Source organism: Vulpes lagopus, chromosome 13 (genome assembly GCF_018345385.1).
Source record: "Vulpes lagopus strain Blue_001 chromosome 13, ASM1834538v1, whole genome shotgun sequence".
In the NCBI taxonomy this organism is placed as follows: domain Eukaryota; kingdom Metazoa; phylum Chordata; class Mammalia; order Carnivora; family Canidae; genus Vulpes; species Vulpes lagopus.
Genome location: NC_054836.1, coordinates 18,473,847 through 18,498,926, shown reverse-complemented (window position 1 = coordinate 18,498,926; position 25,080 = coordinate 18,473,847). Strand labels below are relative to the sequence as shown.

Here is a 25,080-nt window from a genome sequence, read left to right as displayed (position 1 = left end):
TATGACTTGATCCACTTACCTGATATATATTTCTTTATAGCACTTATTGCAACCCAACCTCTTGTCCATTTCTTTTTTTTTTTTTTTAAGATTTTATTTACTTATTCATGAGAGAAACAGAGAGAGGCAGAGACACGGGCAGAGGGAGAAGCAGGCTCCATGTAGGAAGCCCAACGTGGGACTCGATCCCAGGTCTCCAGGATCACACCCTGGGCCAAAGGCGGTGTTAAACCACTGAGCCACCCTGGCTGCCCCATTTATTTCTTTAACGTTTGCTTCCCTTACTAGAAGATAAGATAGATGAGGGCCCATATTGAGGTGCCTGGAGCAAGGCACACATTAGGTGATAATAAATATTTAATAAGTATAAGAATTAGTTTAATAAAGGAAATTAGAAGTTACAATCATATTCTCAAGGGTCCTTAAACATGTCCAAAATGACCAAGAGTCTATCTTCTTGTAATTTTTCCAGGCACCAAATTTCTTTATTCAGTTTTTAAAAGTAAACGAAGTTTCAATGGTTTGGTAAATTCTTAGATCTCCTTCTAAGGTAGGAGACCATTTAAAGGAAGAAAACATTTACATCTATCCTGTTTAGCTGTTTTATAGATAAATGTATATCCTGCATATGCAGAAGGTATACTTAACTTTCAAACAATGACACTTGTGGCAAATTTTTCAAGGAAAGGAAGCCCTTGAGCAGTAAGAGTAGGTAAACCTATACAACATGGGAATAGTGGGGACATTTGGAGAGTGAGAGAATCCTTTGAAAAATCTGATAAATGAAATGGACCTTTTTTATAAATAAACATACACAATATACACAAGCTGACCTATCACTTTGAGGAAAACATGCTGGCCTATCTAGGAACCATGAAGCTTCAAATTAAGAAATTCTCACTGAGGACCAAGAGCTGAGGTAAAAACATACACATCCCTTCCAAAATGAATCCTCATCTAATACACTTAAAAAAAAAAAAAACCTACCTAAAATCGTGAAAATATTAAACCTGACAAACACTTCATAGCTCAAAACAAACTTCTGTAATGTGTCAATCACAGTCCATATACTGAGACTATGTGAATCTATATTAATATGGCATTAAAATGTACTTTGTTAAATGCAACTTTTTAAGGATGCTACATTAGTAATACTCAGATCTGAGCATTCATAAAGATCAACAGATTCCCAATTAAAAAAAAAGCAAACGGGATCCCTGCGTGGCTCAGCGGTTTAGCGCTTGCCTTTGGACCAGGGCGCGATCCTGGAGTCCCGGGATCGAGTCCCACATCAGGCTCCCGGGCGTGGAGCCTGCTTCTCCCTCCTCCTGTGTCTCTGCCTCTCTCTCTATGTCTATCATAAATAAATAAATAAATCTTTAAAAAAAAAAAAAAAGCAAACATTCTTTCAAAACTAACCTGTGTTTTTCCAAGAAGTCGATAAGCTTGTTGAACCTTAGTGTAATGGTTAATGTCAAAATTCTTACAGATTTTGGAAAGAGCTACATCCAACTGTTCCTATGGAATTAAGAGAGGAGGCAAGAGGCAGTTAAGGAATTATGTATTCAAGGCAATGAGAAGAAAGTGTTGAGACTAATTTGTCACTTTTAATTAATATCTAAAGACATTTACTCTTACACTAGACTTAACAGTCAAAAACAAATTTAAATAAAAATAGATTATAATTCTCATGTATTACCAACTATAATCAGATTTACTAAGATGTTATTAATATATGAGTATCTAAAGACCCATGCCTGTGTTTCAAGGGACAAAGAATAATAGTTACTAATGGAATTTTATTTTTTATTTTTACTTTATGTTTCCTCAAGCATCTGCTAAAATCTTACAACTATATTAACTGAATTTGTAGGACTACTAAAAAATAATAATAGCCCTTCTATAATCACTGAAAAGTAATTCACAATGATACTACATTGACCTTATATGTCTAAATGCACCAACTTTGTTTAAGGATTTCTATTTCAACTATTTCATTTCAAAATAATGATTCTCTACATAAGCACAGAATAATATTGTATATTGAGAATAAATAAATACTGAGCTTTCAAAAGAAAGTCTTCAATATTCAAGTGTTTATTTACTTAAGGGATTTTCAAAGCATTATCTTTATGAAATAAATTGTCATTCTCACAATCAGTAAATAATTGTGTTTATGATGAAAAACTACTTTCACAAAAGGTCATTTGAAAGTCCAACTTCAATTTTTATAAGTATTCTCATCTAGAAAATTATAAAATATCAGAAAATAACAAATAATTCTTATTACATTTATTAGAATTAATACCCTGCTTTGCAAAGATTGCCAAGGAAAGAGATGAATCGTGAATAAATGCAGGAGGAAAAGTAAGACTTCATGCTCATAATGACATATCTTTTCCTTTCCATTTATTAGAAGGTTTAGGAATTTAGGAAGGTTCATTGGTCAAGAATCATTTTTAAACAAATTAGCTCACTGAACTAAAAACGTTAATAATCAAAAAATAATCAATACATGGTAAATGTTTTGGCTATAATTTACATGAAAATATATGTATGACTAACAGTTTTGGGATCTTTCTGGATATGGTGTTTTTAGAAACAAAATGCCATTTTCAGATCGCATAACTCCAAAAGTATTACTGAGTTTATAAGTAGATTAACATTAACTTGACCATGCACAGATATCCCAAATAAAAAAACAATAAAGTGCTGTGATCTATAACACTGGTGATAACACAAAAATCAAAACATAAGACGCATATGCACTTTTCAAAAACCTCTGAAAAGAGAAAACCATTTTAACTTATGATGTAATTAATCCTTCTTACCTCAATTTGTTCTAAAGTATCTTGAAGCTTTGAATTCAATTCACTATCAAATAAAACAGAGTTAGATGTGACTATCTTTAAGGACAAACTAAGGGATATATATATATAAATATATATATACTAGCTGAATAAAAAATTCATAAATTCACAGTATGAACAGTAAAATATGCTGATCCTACAGACAGTGCAATAAAGCAAGAAAAATGAAAGGAAAAGAATTAGAAAAGAATAAGAGTCATTACTAGAAGCAACAGAACTGTATAGGTAGAAACTCTGAAAGAATCTATAGATAAAAACTAAGAATTCAAGAATTCAAAATTGATAGCAAGTTTTAAAGATTAAAAAGTATAATATAGATAAAAAGTACAATTTCAAAAGTAAAATCAATTTCTATATACTAAGAACAAAAAATTAGAGGACGAATATTTTTAAGATGCCATTTAAAAAAAAACAAATACCAAGAATAAATCTAATTTAAAATATACAATACAAAATTGAGCTAAAACAAGACATAAATACATGAAGATATATACCATTTAAACAAACTATAACCTGTAATATCATTTATATCAGTTCTCATCAAAATGATCTTCTAAAATAACTGAAATTTTAATTAAAATTCTGGCCAGTTTTGCTTTGTATGTGTATATGAAAACTGTCAAGCTGCTTCTAAAATTTATGTGGAAACTCAAATGGTTAAGAATAGGCAGGAATATCTGAAAAACAATGTTGGTGGACATATACTAAAATAGATAGCATGGTACAAACAGAAGAATACACAAACAGATCAACAGAACAAGAATAAAAATAAAACGCAAAATGCCTGAACAGATACTTGACAAAGGAGATATCTGATTGGCCAGTAAATATATACTAGGTACTCCAACTGGGCATTCAAAAAATGCAAACTGAAACTACAAGAAGACATAACAAACAATCAGAATGGCTAAAAATATTTTTTAAAAATTAAAAAAAAATGACTTCAACAAATGTTGGCAAGGATGCAGGACAAATGAAACACTGAATTCAATGTTGGAGGAAGGGGAAATTGATATAACCTCTGAAAAACTCTAACACTGAAACTCAATATATATTTATTCTACATTCCAGGAGTCTTAGATACATATCTTACAGAAATGCATACACAACTCTTGCAGCATTACTTGTAACAGGCAAAACTTAAAGAAACACAATTGTTTATGAACAATTAAAGTGTGACATAATTATATGATGAAATACTATAGCAATGAAAATGTATCACCTGAACCTCAAAAACATATTGGACAAAAGAAGTCTACTATATAGAAGTCAGTATATGATACCACTTATATGGTGTTCAAACCAGGCAAAACTAACTTAGTGACAGAAGCTACAACAGTGGTTATCTTGGAAGAAAAATGACTGGGATTGGGCACGAAGAAAGTTTCTGGGATAACAGAAATGTTCTATTTGCATTTCTGGGTTATAATTACACAACTATGTTCACTTTGAAAAATGTACTTAGTTGTTGAATCTGCCTTTGTTCCCTTTAATTTCCCTAGGTCAGTTAAAAAAATTTAAAACTAGAACCAATATTATTTGAATTATAGTATCTAATTACTAGAAAGGACCTGTGATAGCTAACAAAATAAATACAATCAAGAGAAAATATTCTAACAAAATTAAAACAAACTAAAACCAAATAGAACAAGTGAAAAGTATAATTTTATACAAGGTATTTTTTACAACTGTTTATAAATTTGACTCTCAAGGTCCTAGCAGCCAAAAAAACAGGAAGGGTCCAACATAATTCAGTATCCATAATATCAAAACATACCAGCACTCAAGGGATAAACAAAACAAAAAAGCCCAAGGAAACAAAAATCACTTTTGTTGGCATTGAAGTTCTGGGAGAATATTTTACCGGAGTCCTAGAAAAGGGTACAATGACCTTTTATCTCCTAATGCACAACACCCTTGACAATAGTCTTATAAAATATATAATGATGGATTCATGGATTCCTTGCATTTGCTTCTTACAAAACCTTTAATGCAAGCTAAGGAAATATCATCCCTCTGGTGTTATTTCATGTAGATACATGTAGATACAGATGTAGATACATAAAAAGCAATGTATCAGAAAAGTAAAACTAATAATACAAGTAATCCATTTTTTGATGGTCTCAGTGATATATGCCCAAACTATGTTGGAATTAGATAATTTGCTACAAATACTATTGATCATAAGCACACTTCTGATTAAGGTTGAGAATTGGAGACTACTCTAGTAAAAACTGAGAGTAAACAAAAGTATGAAGTTTGACAATCAACAGTATCGGGTTGCTATCTTATCGGAAAAATTAAGGTATCTCTGGGTTTATGCCTGAAAAATAGCCACAGCCACAGAGAGAGGTTAAGGGAATACTTGTAGGAAGAACTGAGATTTTCCTTTAAAAAATTTTTAAGGGATCCCTGGGTGGCGCAGCGGTTTGGCGCCTGCCTTTGGCCCAGGGCGCGATCCTGGAGACCCGGGATCGATTCCCACGTCGGGCTCCCAGTGCATGGAGCCTGCTTCTCCCTCTGCCTGTGTCTCTGCCTCTCTCTCTCTCTGTGACTATCATAAATAAATAAAAATTTAAAAAAATTTTTTTTAAAAAACCTAAAAAAGATTCTGGGATAATTTCTGTTCAAAGAACAATGGATGAATGATTGAAGAATGAGAATGAGACTTAAAGGCCCCAAAATAAAATACCAAAAATGATAGTCATGATAAGTACCTAGGCACTTAGAAAGAATTAAAACATTCCTCACCTCCACCTCTTCCCCCCGAAACAGTATCTTCGCCTGCGGTTGTTCTTTCTCCCACCTTCTCCCTGTTTTGATTCACATCATCACCACCCATTCAATATAAACTGGGAATCTCTATGTCATCTTTAATTCTTCCCTCTCTTTATGTGTTAACTGGTAATCAAATCTGAAAGTTCTACCCTTTCAGTATTTGTCATATCTACCTATGCTTCTCCTTTCTCAACTGTGTATCCTAACTCAAGCATTAGTACCTTTTGCTTGAATTATCTTAATGGCCTCCTAATGAATCTTGCACAACACCCACACCCACCCTTCAATCTCATCAGCCATTTATTTGACAAACACCATCAACCTACTATATACCAAGCATTGTGTAACATCTTCCAAAAAGCTCTCAGGGATAACTCTGAGCAGGGTCTTCATTTCAGATTGGATTTGGTCAATATTCTGTTTGACCTGGCAGACATAGTTTTCCCCAACTTATATGTGAAAGGCTTCAGTCAGGCCTGACTAGTTCTGTGGGTCTGACCATTTCCTGCTATCTAATATCTGTCAGCTTCATATAAGTTACCTGCCTGGTTCCTAAAGACATCTGAGTTTCCAGCTCCTAATGAAAGCAGAAATAAATTCGTATTAATCCACTGCTTTAAAACCTTTGGTGGTTCCCCCCAATAAACCAAAGGTAAAGCCCCAAATTAGTACAGCATCAAGATTCTTAACAATGACATGAAATACTACCTTCCAAGCAAAGGCAGACACTCAGCTGCTGAGCCACCGGTGTCCCTTTACATTAACTAATACATAGGGTACAGAATCATTTTAACCATAAATAATATAGGCAGTAAAACCATCCAGATTCATGATAATTTTATAAACAGTAAAACCTATTTTTTTCAATTGAGGAGTTGAAGAAATCATTACTCTCACCTGTGAGAGTGCCTACATTTTCGTCTCTAGACTAGGTGCAATTCCCCTAATAACCCCAGACCTCACAGGTCTGTTCTTGTATATAAGGTTCATGAGAACCAGAACATATTTTCTCCATTTCTTACTCACAAATGTCCATCTGTATTTTCAGGTCCATCCTAATGTCATCTTTTCTGGGAAGTCTTCCCCTGTAGACTGTTCCGCTCAGTTTCACAATGCTCTGTTTCCAGCATCCCAAATATCTGTGACCGTCTCCATAAGCAGAGACTGGCTTATTCTCCAAGATTCCCCAGGACTAACTAAACTCACTGTCTGACTCACTGCTGAGTCAAATTTGCACTTTAAACAAAAAGGGTAAAATTTTCCCATCACATTCCTTTAGCTCCTATTTTCTACCTCAATAAATAAAACTGCAGAAATAGAAAAAGAGAAAGAAGACTGTTTTAGAAGAAAAAGAACTTTCCTAAACTGGATCTACAGGTGGCTTAACAAGAGGAAAAGACAGTTAAGCAGAACTAAAGCAGTTCTACTCCTCTATCATATAGGGCTGAGAAGTTCACCGAAGGCTGAAGATAGAGATACAGATATAGAAAGGCAAGAAAACCTGGATTAATAAGTAAGTTAGAACTGGTAAGCATATTCCAACAGGAAGTATCTTGAGTTTGGTGAAAAAGACATATATCTAAGCTTACTCACAGTTGAGAGTAATGGTTTCTTCAACTCAATTGAAAAAAATAGGTTTTACTATTTATAAAATTATCACAAATCTGGATAGTTTTACTGCCTGTATTATTTATGGTTAAAATGATTCTATACCCTATGTATTAAGAGTTAATGTAAAGGGACACCGTGGCTCAGTGGCTGAGTGTCTGCCTTTGGCTTAGGACATGACCCCAGGGTCCAGTATTGAGTCCCACATCAGGCTCCTTGCAGAGAGCCTTCTTCTCCCTCTACCTATGGCTTTGCTTCTTTCTCTGTGTCTCTCATGAGTAAATAAATAAAATCTTTAAAAAAAAAAAAGTTAATGTAAACATGGCAATGTAAAGAGCATGTATGATACTTTAAATATAAAATCTATAAATCAAACATTTGGGCTTTAAAATGCTTTCAAGAGGCACCTGGGTGGCTCAGTTGGTTAAGTATTCCACTTTTGATCTTGGCTCAGGTCATGATTTCAGGGTTGTAAGATCAAGCCCTGTGTCAGACTCCACACTGGGTGTGGAGCCTGCTTATGATTCTCTCACCCTCTCCCAGTGCCCCTCCCCCACCTTTCTCCACCCTCCCACTACTAAAAAAAATGCTTTCAAAATCTACAACTGCATTTTGACGAGTTAATACTAATTGAAAATACATATATAAAAATTATATGATTAATCATATATATTATGATTATATATCATATATATATGACTATATCATATATATTATATATGACTATACTATACGTATATATATTGACTATACAGCCTTCAAAGAAACCTTTAGCCATCATTTAGAGCAACACGAATTCAAGGCATTTCAGTCAGTTAATCAAAGTATGCTAAAAGGATCTGTTCATAAACATTTGGATAAATAAAAGCTACATTACAGTCAAAGCTACATTACCAGTTCTAAGATGGAAGGCTAAAAGCTGCTAAAGGCTATTTGCAAACTGAATAGAATTAATCAAACAATTTTGGGGGGCATTTTTTTTAAAAGATTTTATTCATTTATTCATGAGAGACAGAGAGAGAGAGAAGCAAAGACACAGGAAGAGGGAGAAGTAGGCTCCATGCAGGAAGCCCGATGTGGGACTCGATCCCGAATCCAGGGATCACACCCTGAGCCAAAGGCAGAGGCTCAACCGCGGAGCCACCCAGGTGTCCCTGGGGGGCATTTTTAACATCACTATAGAAGATATTAAATATAATATATCCATAAATAACTAATATTCTTCTTTTAAATAGCTGATCTAGGACATATACACTCATAAAATGAGTCCTGGAAAGGTTGCATATAAATCAAAATTTTGTACAAATTTGACCATATAGGAAGACAACATGGTATAGAGATAATTAACATCTTAATGATCTTTCCCTGGTCTGTTATTAATGAGTCATGTGATTTAAGTCTCTTAATATTCCTGGGCATAAGTTTCCTATACAAAAGAGTGCTACAGGGATCCCTGGGTGGCGCAGCGGTTTGGCGCCTGCCTTTGGCCCAGGGCGCGATCCTGGAGACCCAGGATCGAATCCCATGTCGGGCTCCCGGTGCATGGAGCCTGCTTCTCCCTCCGCCTGTGTCTCTGCCTCTCTCTCTCTCTCTCTCTCTCTCTCTCTCTCTGTGACTATCATAAATAAATAAAAAATTAAAAATATATATATATAAAAATAAATAAATAAATAAATAAAACAAAAGAGTGCTAGATCCAAAGGGTCGCTTCCCACTCTAAATTTTCAAGATTCTATTATATGCTAAATATCAGTTACCCAATTACTACATCTTTGTATATGATTCAATAGAGTGCTAAAACTTATAAAATTATCTTAAGTAAAATTTATACTCCCAAGTTTATACTATATGTTAATTGACCCTGGATATTGCAGGTATTTAGATCAGAGATCTATTCCAGTGGTTTCAATCTAGGCACAGCTAGAAGAGAGTTTATTAACATACTTCAGAGAAAACCTGACTTTCAAACACTTTGAAGCTAGACCATCAACGGTGAGATACCATCAAGTGTCCACATGGCCCTTCTAACCACTAATAGACTATAAAAGAACTCCTAAGATCACTCTGAATCTACCCAGAGTTCTGTTCTTACTCTGTTCAGAAATCAGAGTCCACTACTTAATACTACAGATGTTCAAAACATTTTCAAACTTTATGAATTATAATTCAAGAGCAGAGTATCAGGCCCAGGAGCCAAATCTAGCCAACAGTCTATATCTCTAAATAAAGTTTTATTGGAACACAGCCACACAAACTTATTTATATTGTCTATGGCTGCTTTCAGGCTGCCAGGGAAGAGCTGAACAGTTGAAGGTGTTGAAGAACAGTTGAAGTAAGGGCACCTCACTGCCCACAAAGCTTAAGATATTTACTATTTGGCTCTTTAAAGACAGTTTGCCCACCCTGTGCTCAAGTTCAGCAGACATTTCAGTTGGTCAGTTAATCAGAGTTAAAACGAAAATATTTATACGTAGTGTGTGCATATCTGTTTACATGTATAGTGAATGTTTTAACTAAAATTGTATAATGGTACTTCATTTACCCATCTCTGATGTAGACCCAAAATCTTCTCATTTGAGTGGAGTTTTAACTTTTGGTTTTATGTGAGCCAAATCACACATAAATTGTCTAAAACTTCAAGTTTCAGTTTCTCTGTGATAAGGTAGGAACTTAAAGATAAATGCAAAACAATCCGTATATCAAATCACATTTAGTTACCTTCTATCCCCCAATTTTTATGAATTGTCTCATCTACTTTCAACAATCTATTTCATTTCATTAGTTTATTTACTTAACATAATTCCAGTAACAAATACAACTGGTAGAAAAAGGTTTGGGAAAAAAAATGCAATTAACTCAGCTACTAAAGCAGATTAATAAAAATTGGCCTCCTAAGGCAGAGCTTCTGAAGTACGTAATAGTTACTACATCATTGTATAGCGTAGTAGTGGTTAAAAGCAACAAGCTCTGCATTCCAAGAGACTTAAGTTTAAAACCTGGCTCTGCCACTTATTTTACAAAGCATCAATTTCCTCATCTATAAAACAGAGACAATAATAATACCTCTGTGGACTATTTTATCAATACCAAATAAGAAAAGGTAAGGGAAGTGATTAGTACAGTGCTTGACACAAAGAAAAGTTCAAAAAATGTTAAATATTACCACAACCATCAACACTATCACCACCATCAAGATTCAATTTTTAAAAGCTAAAAAATAAAAGCTTTAGTGAAAAAAAAAACCTAATTAAAACCTAATTTAGAATTACTGTACAGTCAGTCAATGCTGTCAAAGCTAACAGTGTCTCGCTGCTATTCACACTCTTATACGTGTCAATATTTCCATTCCTGTAGGAGTATAAGAAGCAAGCCATTCACAGCAGGAACACTTCTGATGGCCTTTTGTTTATATATTCTGTGCTCTTAACTGGCATATTATTCCACAGTCCTGCCTGTTAACTGACTGTTATTATAAGCTCCTAGAGAACAAATGCATTTCAAAAGCTCTTGGTATAACAAGTAACACAGCATCTCATGCAGATAAGGATTAAATAATACTTCATTCTTGTCTCATCATCTAGGAGTAAAGAGTCTGACACAGTTAACTTTCCTAAACAATTGGTGAAATTTCAGAACACCAAATAAAAAGAGAAAAATCCTTAAAATTTCTTAAAAAAAAAAAAAACACTATTTATAGAGAATAAGAATAGCATCTGACCCTGTCCTACAAGTGAAAGGCTAGAAAACAACTGAGCAATGCATTCCACTTTCTAAGGAAAAAATAACTTTTCCTTCAATCATAAGTATGGATTAAATTAACATCATTTCAAAATATGAAAATTGATCCCCCACATTTCCCATTTCAAAAAAAATTTTCAAAGAGATAACTGCAACAAAACCATAACAAACAAGACAAAGGAACATATTTTAAAAAAAGGAAACATTATAGAAATGACAGCAATTGAGTAGGACCTAAGAAAGGTGAAAAATGGGGCAGCCCAGGTGGCTCAGGGGTTTAGTGACGCCTTCAGCCCAGGGTGTGATCCTGGAGACCCGGGATCAAGTCCCATGTTGGACTTCCTGCATGGAGCCTGCTTCTCCCTCTGCCTGTGTCTCTGCCTCTCTCTCTCTCTCTCTCTCTCTCTCTCTCTCTCATGAAAAAATAAATAAAATCTTTATAAAAAGGTGAAAAATGTTCAATAAATTAAAACAAACACTAATGGATTTTGATTTTCATGTAGACAAAGGATTACTTTTCTTTTTTTATAAGTCCAATCACTCTACTTAGTCCTGCAGATAATATTTATATAATCATGATTTAGTAAATACAATTTCTATTAGGTTAATTTTTTTTAGAAGTAACCTACGGAGAAAACATCGAAGATTTAATTATAGCTGCAAAAAGAATATAAACGTTATAAACTTGACCAAGTAAAAATAAGTTTCACTAACATATCCTGGAAGACAGAAAAGTAAAAGAAAGTATACCAAATTCCTATCTCTTACTGGTATTTTAATATGAGGAGTAAACAGAGAATCAACAACTATCTACAAACTAATAAGCTGTGAAAGTGTTTTACTCCAGTGAGTAGGAAAGAGAATGGTAGGTAAGGCAGAAAGAAACTTCTTTTGTTTAAGACACTTTTGTTTAAATATTATGTTTTGCCATCAGTACATTTTACATTATTTCAAAATGGTGCCGCATGGGGGCAGGAGACATAGAAAAAAAATTAAAATAGAAGATAAGAAGTGCAGGCAGTTTGTGAATAGCATGCTGTCAATAATTTGGCTGATGCAAATGGCACAATAAGGACTCCAGATCTGCTTATGGGTCTAGCTAGCTGGGCCTGGTGACCCAGCCAAAACACTTAACCACTCAAACACTATCCCAGGCAAGGTTCCTAGGTTCCCTGAACCCAAATAAAGACAGAGCATGAGGTCTTACTAGAAAGGAATCAAGGGCAACAGAAGAAGTATACATAGTTCCTAGTATTGTATTTTTTTCCATAAAGCTGTGTTCACTATTTTATGATTCAAAGAAGTTCTATAACCTACAATTTTTATTCAACTGATAAATTCATATTCTGAGGGGGAAAAAAAGGTATTTTGAAGATCATGAGAAATTAAATTAAGTGTCTATGCTAAAGTATAGTACTCAACAGATATTCCAGCTCTGGTGGTATATAAACTTTTCAATGCATAATCCAGAATGCTCTCAGATTCCCTCAAGTAGTTTATTTCAAATGAGATGAAAAACAATAAAGTAGTTTTGACTTTAAAAAATAACTTTTCTTAAAACTAATTTAGATAAGTTTCAAGTGAAAAATAAATTAAACGCTTCATTCACAGACACACTTTAAATAAACACACGCTGATTCCTATTCCCAGTGAATCCCAAATATATGACTCTGTCAATCAACTCAAGAAATGTCAAATAATGTAAAAATGTTCCCTGTCAGTTATAAAAGTGAACAAAACTGGTGCTACAGTATCTTTTATTAAAGATGTTGAAACACTGTTATCTCAAGGAAAATACAAGGTACTGAAGAGGTACAAGTTTTCTTTCAGTTTTCAATCAACAGGGGGCATCATATTACTTGGTACTTTATGTATTAAACTACCCAGTCATATAACTTGAGACCTACAGTCAAGGGCTGTTTATAAAGAAGGAAATACATGAATTCTGTTTTCCCTGCTACTAGAATCTTAAAAGTCAGCTCTCAGTTGCCCCATGTAATCTACTCCTAAGACCACAGGATCTCTGCCATCTACCAAAACCCTTATTTCCAATAAAAGAACAATGTTACTAGCAAAGAAAAGAGGAACGTATGCTCTACATAGGAAAAATTAAGAAGTGGACAAGCAGGTACGTTGTGCACATGAACTTGCCTAAAAAAAAATTTTTTTAAGTTACACCAGAATCCAGAAATGCCCTGCATCAAGGATTGATCTCTTACAGACATTTCTAAAAGGAAAATACTTCATGATTCTCTAGTCATCATCAACAGAAATGAAAATAAATTTAAATGTTAAAGAAAATGAGAATATAAATATTTGGTAATTAATTACGATTCCTATGATGACCAGACTGTCCAATCATTTTTCACTCTGATTCACACAGGTCCAAGCAAAGATTAAATCTTGCCTTTGGTTAAATTCCACAGCTCTAGGTAAATTAAATGAATTTTTAAAGTGTTGATGAATCATGTCTCAACAGTCCGAACCAGAGAGCTCAAAAGCAGGTTCAGTATTGTACTTAGAAGACCAGAGGAAAAAGAGCAAAAGGGAAAATAAATGCACAAAACCTTAAAAGTACATTCAATTAATAAAAACAGAAAAGGAAGTCAGAATAGAATTCCTTTCACTTTTTGGGCTCAACCTGACCCACATGTCAACTAAGTCTATCACTATATCTTCTATCCCATTAAGTACAAGAAGTGAGCTAATTTCTCATGCTCTCCCAAGTAGGAATAAAAGCGTAAAATAAAACAATTATTACTTTAAGTCACCATTATAGATCTTTTCAATTTCTTTTTTTTTTAAAAGATTTTAAAAAATCTCCCAAGTAGGAATAAAAGCGTAAAATAAAACAATTATTACTTTAAGTCACCATTATAGATCTTTTCAATTTCTTTTTTTTTAAAAGATTTTATTTATTTACTCATGAGGGACAGAGAGAGAGAGAGAGAGAGAGAGGCAGAGACATAGGCAGAGGGAGAAGCAGGCTCCATGCAGGGAGCCCGATGTGGGACTCAATCCCAGGTCTCCAGGATCATGCCCTGGGCTGAATGAGGCGCTAGACTGCTGAGCCACTGGGGCTGCCCAGATCTTTTCAATTTCAATCTTTTCACCAGCTTAGATAACTGTAGTTACAGCTCTTCCACATATCTCTATATACATTAATGAGAAAGTACTTAGAAACCACTTCATGCTACCTTTAAAAAGCCCAAATAAAAATTTCATTAAAAAATATTTTGTATAGTTAACTATCATCAACTAAGATAATTACTTTAGCATAGCCAACATTTCTAATTATTGAGAAAAAACAAAGTGCCAACACATGTCACCCACTACCTCAATTCCCTGCCATCAAATTTCCACACTCATACTTTCCTATTATAATTGAGGGTGACCTTTTCAAAGTCAACTCTACCCCTACAAAGCCTTAGCATAACATTATATTCTCTATTGTATTTTCAACCTCTCATTTTCCCATAGATTTTCAAATATGCAGATTTCCCCCTCAATTCCACATCTCCCCTCTATAAAATTTCTTCATCCTATACTTAGATGAAATTTATCTCCAAACTGTAATTTAATGCCAAATGAAATACTTTTACTTCAAGTAAATCTGTCCCAAGAAAGTCAGCTATGATTTCTCTGTTACAAATCCAACAGAGATTTTCAGTCCTCATTTTGCTTGTTATTTTGCAACAAAGACTTCATCATGATACCCATTATCTCCTATCCACCACCCACCCTCATCCCTTATCTTAACTAACTCCTATGCCCCTCCTTCAAGTCCTTCTTAGTTCTGACCCTGAAAGTAGTTACATCCCAATACTTCCTCAACGCCCGTCTCCCTAAAGCTCCATCCCACCATCCCCTACGCTTTCTTCAATTCAAGCCCTTCTTGATAGATTACTTAGATTATCTAGAAAACCAAGGATTTTAACGATTACATTATGTATAGTTCATCACTATTCAACCAATTCCAAAGCAAAGCACCTGGAATATAATAAGCACTCAGTAATGTATAACTGCCTGAATTATGTTCACCTAGTCATATATAAGCTGTTCTCACTGTAACTGATTTATCACTACAAAACAAAATAAATGCGTGCTATGTTTCTTCAAGACCCAGAAGGCCCTTGTTAGAAATTTTCAAATGCATTCCACATATTAGTGCTAATTCTCTATTTATTCAATCTAAAAAATCTAAATAACATAATCAAGTCTTTAAATAGTGATAGTCACTCAGTGTTACAATGGATAAAAACAAAATATCGCTGGAATTATACAACTATGCATTTTCTAATCAAATAAAAAGTGTGTTCCTTCAGTATGCATGACCCTGAAGGAAAAAATATACCATAAATATTTAAATAGCATTCCTAGTGGGAAAATAGATATCTCTTATCCTACATCTTGCAGAGATCCATGATGTGAGAGTATATTAGAAAAAAAAATTTTATTAAAGCTGTATTAATGTTTTGGTCTACCCTAATTCTTTTATTTTTCAGATACTAATAATCAACATCTACAATAAGGGTGCATCATGCTCACTATCAGAATTTCCATACAGGAGAGATCGAGGAGCTATGTTCTAGGATAGGTATGAATTTCATTTGAAACTAGATTTTCTTGACAAGCACACGATTTTACTTAGGTTGTATGTTTACTTGAGATGGTTTTACAGGAATGATAGAAATTACACCTGGGGATTGAGCCTCCCCAAGGGACTAACACCAGTAATCCAAAACCTTCATTTGAAGCAGACCAAAAACCCACTAATAAAGAAAAACTAATAGCAAAGGCTGCCCTGGCCATTTTTACATTGTACATTTTATAAATAATTAAATAAAAGATATAACACATTAAATACATAATCACTTAAATATGACAAAGATGATTATTACATAAAATTAAACCACACTTAAATTTTCTTAAAGAATTCTTATCAGGGTAAGCCAAACACTTGAACCATCTGGTTCTGAAAAACAAACTGCAGTAACACTCTCAATATTTATAACCTGGCAGAGTTAAGGAGGAAAAATTCCCAAGAGATGCAAGAGAAACGTAAATAGATAAATTTATTCTTCTCTACTACTCTATAAATTGTAAGGAATATGAAAAGAAGAGTTTTAATGAGGTGAAAAGAAGGGGTATGATTATTAAAGTATCTGATCTTTCACGCCTTAAGAATTATTATTTATAACTTCATTGTACTGCCCATTTATGAACAAGAATGCTGAACTACAACACAGCACTTAACATTAATTTTCAATGTTCATTAACATTATGTTACACATCTCTTATGTTAAAAACTGACAACAGAGTCAGCTTTACAATTTTTATATTACCTTACCTTATGCAACTATAATGCTTAAAAGTGCTAGCGGCTTTCTGACATTCCAGGCACAACTGAATAGCTCCTGGATAGTCTTCCTCCTTAAGATAACAACAGAAGTCATTAGAAAGGAAACATTTTTCCTAAAGCCTCTAAAGAAACTGAATCTCCATTCATTCTCTATCCAAAAGTTCCAGAACCAGAAAATTTTAATTCCTCTTAAATAAAATTTAGGATACCAATGATAGATAAATAATGAAATATAAGGAGACCAAGCCTAAAACATATACATAGAAAAAATATTCTGTTCATTCATATACACAGTAACAGCCCTCTAAGACCATGACATGTGGAAAAAGCCTACACAAAATAATAAGCTGCTTCACAGAGAAGGTGTTCTTTAACTGTTAATATCTTTCAGTGATGTTTATATAAAAATGTTCCAAACCAGTATGAATTCCACTTGTAATCAACACTCAAGAGTTCTACCACCAAGAAATCAACAAATATTTTAAAATACAACCCTGCATGTGCCCATTCTCAACTGATCTTGGAAGTTAAGCAGGGTCAACCCTGGTTATTACTTGGATGGGAGAAAGTGAAATATTCATTAATGCCTTGGAATGTCTTTATCATCTAAGCTGTAATTTAATGCCAAATGAAATTTTTATTTGCATTTCTCAAATCTAAGTTTAGAGGTACACAGTGATTACTGAAAATCATAAAAGATTTTTCTTATGGCTCATCTCTATAATTGGACAAATGCACTTCACACCAGTGGGGATGCTGAGATGATGACAAAGTACCTACCTGAAGGACCTCAAGTATTATGGGAAATATTATATTATGCTTTATAAAACAAGTACATAGAGAATGTTAAGAAAGCATCAAAAAGAAAACAGATGGCTCACTCAGAAAACCAATTAATATATGAGAGACCAAACGTAACTCAAATATGACATATTCCTTAACTCACCCCTATTTGTTTGATACAAAAGATAATTTTATTACTATTTGGGTGCAAATACAATCAACATCCTGAAGTTAACATTCCCACGTTGCTACAAAGTAAATATTTCCCCAGATAAATTTTTCTAAATGAAATATTATGTCAACAGAAAAATGCTCTAGAGCAAATAGCCCTACATGGCTCAAAATGTTCTTTATACCATGTAGCAATTTGAAAAAATGCACTACTGACTGTTTTTCACTACAATTTTTCTATTTAATAGTACTAGGATCACAAAATTTCCAAACTTGGTTTTCTTACCTCAAGCATTTCACTTAAGCGCACATCGGTTCTTTGCTAGGGGGGGAAAAAAAAAAGGTAAAATCCGTTTCAACCATAAAATTAGGTTTTAAATTTTAAATAGTAACCTGTATATACCAATGTTTTTATAGTTCTCAGAGATTTCAGAAGTCCAATCAGCAACTGACGTTTCCTTTGATTTGCAAGAAGGCCTAAACTAGCTTGAGTGAAACCTTCCTTGGCAATATTCAAGTGTCTGCAAAAAAAACAGAAGAAATACTTAAATTTTTCTATTATATTAAGAACACTATTCACACAATTTAGGCAAGCGATGAGGTGGTGTCCTCAATTACTCTTAAAATCAGGGATTGTGACTACTATTTGACAAATTTATTCAACGGCTCAATCTCAACCAGCATTACTCAAAGCGTGGTGGGTGGACTGGTGCCAATCTTCAAACCATTACTGATCCATCACAAGAAAAGTAAGAAATTGATAATAAGTATTAAAAAACCACTTGGAGCAAAAAAATGACATAATAATTTTATGTTTGATGAGTTAATAAAAACAATTGAGACTATATTCTCTATGTCTTTGGTTATTTTTTATTTTCTTAGTATTGTTTTTATTGCATTTTACAAAAATAGTCTGTAGTAAGTTGGAACTTAAAAAGAATAAAATCTGATCCTTATACTTTGAGAACCACTAATCTAAACAATATAAAAACAGTAATGTTAAAGCCATAATTAGATTTGCAGACATTTCATTTCACACATACCTTCTTAGTGCAGTTTTTAAATCATAATATATGTTCAGTTAATGAACAATATTCTAGAAACCATAGTCATAATAAAAAATCCATTATCAATGACAGTTTCACAATTTTTCTTGAAATGTTTTCCAGCTTAAAAAAACAAAATATTCATCAAATGCAATACCTCCTCCCATTTGTGCAGATAACAGCAGCTAATTGAAGACCTGTCTGTAATGAGGTAACTCTTTCAAGTTCCTATGGAAAAATTGGGTATAAGTTATTGTTGGAGGCATTTTATTTTTATTATTCATATGATACTCTAACAAAAATTTCAGTGGGTTTCAAAGAAAAGCCTGCTTGGAAAACAAAGCAACAAAGATACCCCAAATTGAAAGCTGTTGGTATATCTTTCACAAAATAATTTAAAATGACTGCTTTCAAATGATTTCCACAATGACATATGATAAAATATTTATTCAGTATTGCTTATAAGGAAATCTAGACCCAACCTGCTTTATACAGGCATAAGCAAATACTAATAATATATCCATTAAAATGTTTCTACTCAACAGAACTTCAGAAGATAATCAAGGATATGACAAGTATGATTTCTGTTTGCTAAGATGCTTTGACAACAAACATCTTCATTTGAACACTGGCATGTATTTCAATAGATTTTGGAATCTCTGGTTTTCTGATGCAAAGACAGATTCAGCTATAAGATTCTAATTTTATTATATTTTAAATACAGATTGTTATACTGCTATTGAGCAGTCATTATTAATAACCTACATGTTATAAAGTACAAAGAAGCAATTTTCACTGGGCCTTCTAAAGTTTGGAAAAATCAAAAAGATTACTTTTTTAAAAAGATTTTATCTATTCATTTAAGAGAGAGAAAGAGCAGGAGAGAGAACACAAGCCAGGGGGAGCGGCAGAGGGAGAGGTAGTAGCAGACTCTTAACTGAGCAGTGAGCCTGATGCGGGGCTCAATCTGAGAATCCTGACCTGAGCCAAAGGCAGTCGCTTAACTGACTGAGCCACTCAGGCATCCCAAGATTACTTTAGAATCAATTCTAAAGCCTCACTTCTTCTGTTTGGTAAATTCCCCCAAATGAGAGAGAAAAACATTTTGTATAGCCCCACACACCCACATCCCAAATAGAGTCAATATGTTGCTATAGAACTATAGACAAGAGAATGAATTACTTCAACAGTTTCAAGTGTAAGTCATTCAGGCATTTTAAAAATTTTACTATTAGAAATGACAAATATCATCCTACCTTTACATAAGCAGGCTGTTTTTCAAGGATTAAATCTGCTACTTTTTTAGAGACCTATAAAAAATGCAGTCAAACAAAGGAAGTAAAAGAAAAAGCCACATACTTCCTATTCCATTTTATATTTTGAATTTTTATAAGAATATTCCATAGGCCTTTCAATAACTTCTACAGCAGATATTTGTATGCTCTGGGCTATGAACTTGGTAAAAGAGATACAACAGAGAGCATAATACTTGGTCCTTAATAGAAACTCAATAAATGGTCATTATTACTGTTAATAATATGAAAATCATTTACTAACATACACAAAAGTATAAGATCTTTAAGGGCACAAAATTTACTCTTAAAAGATGAACCTCTAAGATAAATAATTAGTGAACTTATGGAGACAGTATCTGGGAAACAGAACTTCCTATACCCCTTTACATCCTTTATACCACATACAAACAGTAATTTGGCCCTCTACTTTTGAAAACTTGAAAATGTGTTTCTTGGGGGGTTTTTCTGGAATGCTATGAACATACCTGAGGTTTCCTTGGTCAATTCCATGAAAAATATTAGTGTATGTAAGTTAGAATTGTAATGATTTTGAATATGAGGCTCTTACTTCACAGTTTCAGGGGCGCCTACTAGACTGCACTATGTGCCATCATGGCACATCCAAAGCATTTAGTGAATTTTTACTCAGGAAACTCAGTTAGTTGAGTTTCCCTTCCCCTTCCCCAAGCAACTGAGAACAAAGCAATACATACTATTCCATTAATCCTTCTATATTTTCTTAACTGCTTTGAATTTGTATAGATATGAATTTCATAGATGTATAGGCAGAAACTGATCTAATTTTACCAAAACTGGGTTTTCTACTTAAGTAGTCAATATAGTTGCTAGTCTGCACTGTGTCAGATAGTATACTAAGTGCTTTCCCTCCATTATCTCAATTAGTACTCCTGACAATCTATTAAAATGGGTGCCTCATTTCCCAGATGAATAATCTTACATACAGTAGTAACTGACCCACAGCCCCCACAGCAAGGCTGGGTTTCAAGTCCAGGCTTACCACATTCCAAAGGTCACTGTGCTATCTGGCCCGTGCGATGAGACTCATTCCCTAAAGTATACTACCACACATCAAGTACAGAGACAGATGGGTACATATGTAAACATGCTGAAACCAACAGAAGGCAAAAGATGCCATCATCCACCGAAATCTTGTTCTCCAAAAGCATGACAAACTTTTACCACACAACCCTCTATTGTGAAGTCCCTTCCCCACACCACTGCTGTTATGCCCAGAGAGATCCCAAGACCTACTGAGACCACTGAGTGTAATACAAAAGAAGAAGAAGTATATATTCCTTTATTTGTCAAATGTTTTATTAAAAGTTACATCTTAAATTCAAACAGATAAGCTACTACTTCTCCTTAAGTATTAAAAAAATTAACAAGATCACATACTAACATTATTTAATCTTCTAAAGTATAGTCTGAGTTTTATGAAAGGAGCTCAGCCTAATGCAAGGCAAATCACAGAATCACAGAATTTTACAGCATCTGAGAATATGCAGGCCTAACCCATCACTTCACAGATTTAGCAAAGCTAAGTGACTTTCCCAATGCCACACAATTAATCAGTGACTACATTTGAGACATTCTAAATCTTAGCTCTCTCTTCTCTTTGGGCCTATTTCAACTAGAAATGGCCTTTATTCTGAGATAAGAAACTAGAGAAGGGAAGTCATACATGCATGATAAGGAGCCTAAAGTTACCTAGCAATCTAAAAAAAAAAAAGTTCAAAAACCTTTGATCACATTCAGGATTCCAAAGAAAAAAACTCTAAGTTCTAGAAGCAAATCTATACCAAGGTAACATGAGGGAAACTGAAAAGGCATTCAATTCTTATATAAATGTATCGTTGAGTCTGAGTCACGTTAAATAATATTTGTTTAACATGTTAAGTTAAACCATAAAATCTGCAAACATTACACTTCCCCGCTGTTTCATTTATTTATGTCAGGAAGCAAGGTGTTTTTTACTTACTGCAGCTTGCTGTTGTTTCAATTTGTCTCTGTACTCCTCTAATTCTTGCAAGTTGAGGACGGGAGGGAGTTTCTAAAAATATCCATAAATGAAGAGTAGAAAATAGTTTACTTTGGTTTCATTTACCTGCACACCTCTGACTTATAAACTAGAATCTGTGCATGTAAAACAGGGTCACATCCCATTCCCACTCACTCCTTTTGGCCTCTCCACTTTCTCCACTAGACTTCAGACACAAAAGCTTACACATCTTTGTTACCTAACCTTCTGATGCTCAAGTTCCATCCCTCACCCAGCCCTAAAGTACAGGGAAATGAGATAAAGTCCCATACCCTAACATCTCCCTCTACAAGCCACAGGTATAGCCCTACTTGTCTACAACAGAACTCAAAACACATTTCCCCTCTGAAGTACTATGACTAGTAACTAAGCACTATAGAGTGACAGTGACAGTTGCTGGAGTACATTCTTTCCACATAAGCTTTCGGAAAATAGGATAGGAAACTAACAAAAGTGCATACCACTGTGTAAACTGGAAACTCCAAGTTTCAGTTAACAGACTGATGAAACTTCAGAATGAGTGGGGGCTGACTGTGTATGTACTGCATGTAAAATATGCGTGCATACTGTATTTGCTTTAATCTAAAACCAGATTTTACTACTTCTTTGAATTTCTTATAAATTTAAAATACCAACACTTTAAACATCATGGCATAGAGGTCTTCATCATGGGTAAATAATTATGTAATGATACATTCATGATTAAAAGTCTCAAAATTTCCCTAAACATATAGACAATTTAAAATAACACAGAGGCAGCATACCAATATACTATATGCTAACAGTTAAAAAAAATACATAAATGCTTTCTAGACCAATATTCTATAGTTGCACTTAATCTTATATTTTTTAGCAATAATTTCATGATTAAATAATATGAACAGCTTAATAAATCACTGTATGGTCATCATAAAGCAGTCCTAGTATTTTTTTAAAGCTATTTTCCAGGAAAGAAAGAAGGAAGGAATAAAAAAAGGAAGGATGGCAGGAATGAAGGACAAACACCCCAAAAAGCATTCAAATCTCATCCACAAATTCAGTCACTGAACAAGACAGAGTTTAAACAGGTTTTAATGAATTTTGTTTTACCTCCAGCTCATATTTAACAATATCAAATGAGTCCGTAGAAAAATATACTTGTTCAATACTATTAATTAGTTCTTGTTCAGCTTGAGGGTCACTAGGCTGTTCTCGAAGTTCTCGGAATTCCTCCTTAAAAAAAAAAAAATCACAACTATAGTACTTGTACATTTTATAATTAATTCTACCCGTGTGGAAATAAATAATCATTGTCTTAACCCTCACACATCTCCTGGGAATCATTCTGAGCTAGGAGATCAACTGACAGAAAACAGGAAAGTTCATGGAAAATTAGGACTACTAAAACACTAAAAACTACTCATCTGTTGGAGAAAAAAAACTAGCAGTTTGGAGATTCAGGTTTTATTTTCAATTCTATATGTGCCAACTGGTAGGTGAAAGAACTTAGAAGTTTAACAAAAGGAAAAAAAGAATTTAACAAAAGTTTAACAGTTATGTAATTAGCTATCATACATAATACATACTACATATATACATATTTTCATAATTTAACATTCTAAAATCTTCCTCAGCACAGATAACCAGGGAATATCTCAATGGCTTGTGGGTCACAATCAATACTGAGACCCTGAGCAGAGCAGACATCCATCCTTCCTTGTGCTAGAAATCTCACTGCTAGACTAAGAAATACTGGCTCCAGATATGATTCACAAGTTTAGCTCTGTAATCCTATGAGGCTTCCTTCAAAGTGTGCTGATACTGCAATTAATGATCTGATTATGAATCTAAAGCTCTGTATTTGATAAAATGTTTTCTTTCTAATGATACAGAATGGGGCTTCTATGGATTTACACAACTAAAAAGAGCTTGAGAGACAAATCCCTACCCTTAATGTCAGCATACTTATCCTATGTAATTTCACTGCATAATTGGATAAACCTTCAGTTAAATGGGAAATATCATTAATTCAGATTCTCTCTGCCATACTAATTAATCAACACATTATTATAGACATATAATAATTTAGTCCTTTGATTTTTTATTCATATTAATCTCAAATACATTTAAGAACACAAAAGAAATTCATATTTAAAATAATTTTACAGTGATTAAAATAATACTTAACAAAAATCCTTAATAAATCATTATTAATTAAATACTGCAAAATTATAATGTCAATTAGAGTACATTATTTTGCAAACAGAAATACTCTAGATTATTTTATTGCAGGACATAGGTTTTCATTTATAAAAAAGAAACTAGCTTATACATCTTTTAGACTTTAATTTATAACTTAAATATGTAAAATTATTAATTATAAGATTATCTCCTCTTAGATTCAAGCTAAAAGAAAATATTAGAGCAATAAATCTGAAACTCAAGAGAATAGTTAACTGTTTATATTTAAAATTCTAATAAATTTAAAAGAGAAAGCAAAGTCACACAAAAATGAAATCTGCATAAATAATTAAAATAGCATAGGAAAGAAAATGCCTCTTTTGTACCAGAACTCAACTTATAAAATATATTAACAACAACAAAAAAAAGTCTAAGATACAGTAATCAGTGATTTAGCATGCAATCCAAAAGAGTAAAGTAAGAAATCCAGCATCCTATAGTGGGAGCTGCATTCCTGTTGGGGGGCTGGCATGGTTATGGACAATACACATACTAATCTGCACCCTAGACAGTGGTACTGAGGAACAGACTTGGATTAAAACCACGCTACTTACAGAAAGGTTTTCAATGAGGCTACTCATGGGCAACCTCCAAGCATTTAATAAGAATTTGAAATGAGTGAGACACGGAAAACGAGATCAGAAATTCCTGGCAATCTCCCTCCCTAAGAGTCTACAGGCATCTGAAATAGCAGTTTCAGACTCTGCAAGCTGAGGCAGGGAAAGAGACCCAGATGAGGAGATGGCAATGTTGCCTCCCGAGGAATTTCACAGCACCACTAACAAACAAATATAGTTGGTACCGTTCAAAAAAAGAAAAAAATTGAAGATTCATAAAAATTGCTAAGACTGAAAATATCAAGGACAAAGTCAAGCAAAAAATTCAAATAGACTGCAATGAATGAACACTCCAATCTTAAATGTATAAATGCCAATGACATATAACTCCACACTGAGGTTTTTCATATACTACCTAATTAATTGATCTAAAGGTAAAGACCCTTAGGTTTTAGTTGTGACACTGGTATTAACACAGTCTCTCTGTGCCTCCTTTTTTTCACCTATAAAGGACATTTACACAAACACTGCCCCCACCATCATACACAAAATGACAGTGAAACAAATATCTAAAGTTATTAAGAATGTCAAAG

General features: G+C 33.7%; 1 protein-coding gene across 2 annotated transcripts in view; it reads right to left on the bottom strand.

Moving 5' to 3' along the window:
* The window catches only part of VPS50 (VPS50 subunit of EARP/GARPII complex), a 132,981-nt gene that overhangs the window by 87,582 nt on the left and 20,319 nt on the right, over positions 1 to 25,080 (bottom strand). The window contains exons 3-11 of one of the 2 annotated variants that reach the window (XM_041727498.1): positions 22,800 to 22,919; positions 21,651 to 21,722; positions 19,613 to 19,666; positions 18,514 to 18,584; positions 17,714 to 17,831; positions 17,597 to 17,632; positions 16,345 to 16,427; positions 2,832 to 2,874; positions 1,420 to 1,518 (exon numbers count right to left, since the gene is read on the bottom strand). In XM_041727498.1, coding sequence (XP_041583432.1) covers positions 1,420 to 1,518; positions 2,832 to 2,874; positions 16,345 to 16,427; positions 17,597 to 17,632; positions 17,714 to 17,831; positions 18,514 to 18,584; positions 19,613 to 19,666; positions 21,651 to 21,722; positions 22,800 to 22,919 — 696 coding nt within the window. Of the gene's footprint in view, positions 1 to 1,419; positions 1,519 to 2,831; positions 2,875 to 16,344; positions 16,428 to 17,596; positions 17,633 to 17,713; positions 17,832 to 18,513; positions 18,585 to 19,612; positions 19,667 to 21,650; positions 21,723 to 22,799; positions 22,923 to 25,080 lie in introns of both variants that reach the window. The other variant, XM_041727497.1, reaches the window with a different exon arrangement.